We start from the raw sequence: 3,956 nt of genomic DNA, 5'->3' as shown, positions 1-3,956 counted from the left end.
CGTGGTCCCGCCTCCAAATTTGGACCGGAAGAACGGGGGAAGCGTAAACTTTGGGGTGTATATAAACCGGACAGTTCGCAGAGTTTCCAGCAAAAGCTTCAAGACTTCAACAGACGCGGGTCTTCAGAGAGAAACTTCAGCAGCGAACCGCAACCGACGACTTTTCTTCCTTAGTTTCTCAGCAAATCTTTCAAAGAAGCACTCGCCAGGTCTTCAGTACAGTTTCATTTCTACAACAGCGACCGAAGATCTTTTCTTGTTCTTGAGAGATGGAGTTTTCTGGGTTGAACATCGTCCTCCTTGCCGTGCTGGCCGCCTGTACCCTGACCGAGGGAGCCGTGAGGACCATACGGTCGCGGGGAGACACCGTGCCGCCTGGACATACCGGCAGCTCGCAGGTTGGTGTCTGAAATTCTTTGTGACTAGTATAACATGCCGTGAATCAGTTTAGTCGATTGGAAAGAGAGATCTGCTCACAGTTTCTTCCTAAGATTCATATTTTGGAAAGAGCGCTTATCCCGTATAACATGTATAAAGAACAAAACATATCTTTTGTGAAAGTTAGTTTTCTGGTACCTTTAATTTTAGCAATAGGGTCGGCAAAAAAACGAGATTCGAATTTCTGAGGGCAGTGAACAAGCCATTCAACCCCAGAAAGCCTTCTCTCATGTCTCTGTAGACGTCTAAACTTTTTCGGTGATTGAGTTTTTTGGCACAGACATTTGCTTGTAAGCTTGAGGTGATCGCTTTTCGTCCCGCCTATATGTGTTCATTAGCGGCATCGACGAGGATTCCTCCATTCTTCCCAAACTTACTGTAGATTTAAGAGCAGAAAAACACACGAGAATGGTCATTTTTGTAGTGAATTATCTTGAATTTATTCTACGAATACCTTAGATACGAACATCCCTGACTGTTTCATATCAAAGGCCATGAAAACGTCTCCTATGATCCCACAGTTGGTCGGACGCCAGCTACCGGTGCTGTTCTAGTGATAGTCTCCACCGCGGACCCCTTTGCGGGCAGAATAAGTAGTAGAAATCGGCCTAAAAGGGGGTTTAAATGGCCAGAGAGGTTGGCCGGCCAGAGAGGGTACAATAAATTGGACCCTCTCTAAATTGGACAAATTTGGACCAATTAAAACCCCTTTTTAGACTGAGTTCTACTATTTATTCTGCCCGCAAAGGAGTCCGGTGGAGACTACCTTCACCGCGCGAGTGGTTTCAATCAACGCTTCCTCCAAGTGCGCGTCTCTGGTCTTAAAGAGATCTTAAACCCGACAAGGGGATTCAAGTATGTCAAGATGAAAGTTAGCCTCCGAGGTTCACCCCGAACTGGGGGCGGCCAAGCGATAGCCTCCATAGCGTGCCAAAAACTGGGGGTTTTGGGGGTCTTCATGGTCTTTGGGAGCTTTTATGTGCTATTTTCTGATTGCATATAGACAACATAGTCGGCCTGGTTGAATTACCCCCGTTTTTAGAACTGGGCTAATCAGAAAACAGTCGAAGACCACCAAACCCCCAGTTCTATAAGCCTGCTACGGAGGCTAATCAGAAAACATCCGAAGACCACCAAACCCCCAGTTCTATAAGCCTGCTACGGAGGCTAATCAGAAAACAGCCGAAGACCACCAAACCCCCAGTTCTACAAGCCTGCTACGGAGGCTAGCCAAGCGAGGTGTTCCTGATTTAACAAAAACAGAGATGTTTGTTTGGAGTAATTTTGCTCGATTTCCTCTTGTTTGGTTTGGCTGATGAGTTTTCCGCCGCCTCGGGGGGACTGGGAAGTTTCGGCATGTTTGTCACATACTTGATACTTCATATGATATGGTTTAGCCTATGGTTTAGCAGGGGGCACTCAAGCTCACGTCTTAATCTTGTGATAACAGAAGATAAGAATCTCTGACGAGACAAGCATGGGAAGGTCTTTAATTCCTTTGATTTTACCGCGATAAATTCTATCTAAGAAAACAGAGACTGATTCCTTCCTTCTTCCTTTCTCTTTTTTTCACTCCAACCAGGTCTCCACAACACAGGGAAGTCAGATTAAGCGTCCTGACACGTTCAGCTGCCTTGTTACATTGACAAGGCCACTTTAGTTAGATCCTCCTGGGACGAGCTACATTTGTACACAAAGTAGTTGTAATGTGTGTTCTTGTTCTTCAAAACGATAACCCGTTTTTCATCTTCTCTATCTTCCAACAGACGGACGGTAGCTCAGTGAGCACGGGAACAGACGCGAATGGGAATTGCGTCTACTCGTTCCACGTGCCGATGGACGCCATCAACCTGCGGCCCTGTCCGGACAGTACCGACTCGCAGGCGATGGCGCAGCTTCGTGCCGACATGGCCGCCCAGGCCACCGCAGCGAACTCACGGATCACGGACCTAGCCGCACAGGTGGGGCAAGACTACTGTTGCGTTCTTTCCGTCAGTTTTTTAAAAAACCTAAATACATCAAAAAGGTGGAAAATTCGATTCTTTTCTTTTACTTTTTAGCTACAGGTAGCCAAAAAAAAGAGGCTCAAAAGCCAGTCGAGTATAGGGTATTCACTAGTTGCTTTTTTACGATCAAAATTAGACTTGTTTGAGCCTTCATACATGCAATCGAAACATGATACAATTTGTTAAGGAATGATTTAAGACGGAACAAAAAAACACAGAAAACGGCCAAGACGTAGGTGTATCGCGTTTCTTTAGTTTGGATAGTTTTCTTGTGTTTCACATCTTTGGCTGTCCGGTGCATTTCCTATGCGTTTGATGGTTTTGTGCTTAGTCAATTAGAAATTAATGAGTAACTTTAATAGTACGTATTCTCTGACGTAAAATGATGTGTAACTACTAGGAAATGCTTGTACGATATCGTGACCCGGAAATACAAGTGTGATTCACCGTTTTTCGTGACTGACGTTATGGTGATTCACTTCCTCAGGTCGAGCTTCTGCAGGAGAGCCTTGCAGCTCAGCAGCGCCACATAGAGGTCCTTCAGAGAACTGCAGAAATGCAAGCCTCCAGCTCACCCAACCACGTGCCCGGAGTCCTGCGCCCTTACCGCCTCTTCGGCAAGAAATAAAATAAAGACAACTCTCAACTAGCGATGTAAAAATGTCTGGCTAACCATGCGTGAAAACCACGCTATGCAAAATGTGGAGCCTCTACCAGGCTTCGGGAGGCGGGTGGAAAGAGTAGTAGAAATTGGCCGAATAGAGAGATAACATGCCAGGGGAGTTGGTCTGCTGGAGAGAACAGTTTGTCCAACCAACTCCCAAAGCCTGGTAGAGGCTACAAAATGTGTAGATATTGAACATATCGTATTTATTCTAGATTTGTTTGTAACTTTTGAATGCATTCTGGAAATGCAACTCTCAGGCAATTATCATTTGTAATGATCTAAATCTAACTCCTTCATAGATTATGATTATATATAACGTTACATGTACTCAAGCTCATTGTAAATAATGTGAATCTTTGTAGATGGTTAAGTAGTTTAATAAGTAATGATTTACTGTCATACACAATTTCGACATTTCAAAATGACCAGTACATGTATTTTAATGTTAACTTATAAACTGGAAATCCGACTGGATCCTTAGATTGCTATGTCAGAAAATTGTAGGCGGATTTTTGTCCAAATCCTACTTGACCAAACATTATCCCCATATTGTTATTATTTCATCATTATGATTATTATTATTAGGTAAGGGATGGTTCACTACATTGTATATTGTATGTTTATTGATGAATAAATAAATAAAAAAATCGACATACCCTTTGCTAAGACTCGGATAAATCAGAGAAATTTACATTCTTTTTGTTTTGTGGCTGTAGACAGGGACGCCGTCCAAGGCAGGAAAGACCCACGCTGTTTGTTTTGCTATTGTTATGTGCTGACGAACAATCGAAGTCGGCGCCTTTCGCAAACGTTAATCTCATTAAAACCTGTTTTTCAAAAAAAAA

General features: G+C 43.6%; 1 protein-coding gene across 1 annotated transcript; it reads left to right on the top strand.

The window, feature by feature from the left end:
- Nucleotides 1–3,649, top strand: LOC109485800. The gene is made up of 3 exons (XM_019789484.1): nucleotides 1–398; nucleotides 2,205–2,399; nucleotides 2,932–3,649. The coding sequence occupies exons 1-3, from the start codon at nucleotides 270–272 to the stop codon at nucleotides 3,070–3,072; spliced, it is 465 nt and encodes a 154-aa protein (XP_019645043.1). The 5' UTR covers nucleotides 1–269; the 3' UTR covers nucleotides 3,073–3,649.
- Nucleotides 3,650–3,956: the final 307 nt, after the last annotated feature.

Source organism: Branchiostoma belcheri, unplaced genomic scaffold (genome assembly GCF_001625305.1).
Source record: "Branchiostoma belcheri isolate BF01 breed outbred unplaced genomic scaffold, Haploidv18h27 scaffold78, whole genome shotgun sequence".
In the NCBI taxonomy this organism is placed as follows: Eukaryota; Metazoa; Chordata; class Leptocardii; order Amphioxiformes; family Branchiostomatidae; genus Branchiostoma; species Branchiostoma belcheri.
Note: the sequence above shows the minus strand (reverse complement) of the source record. Positions and strands in the feature narration are given on the sequence as shown.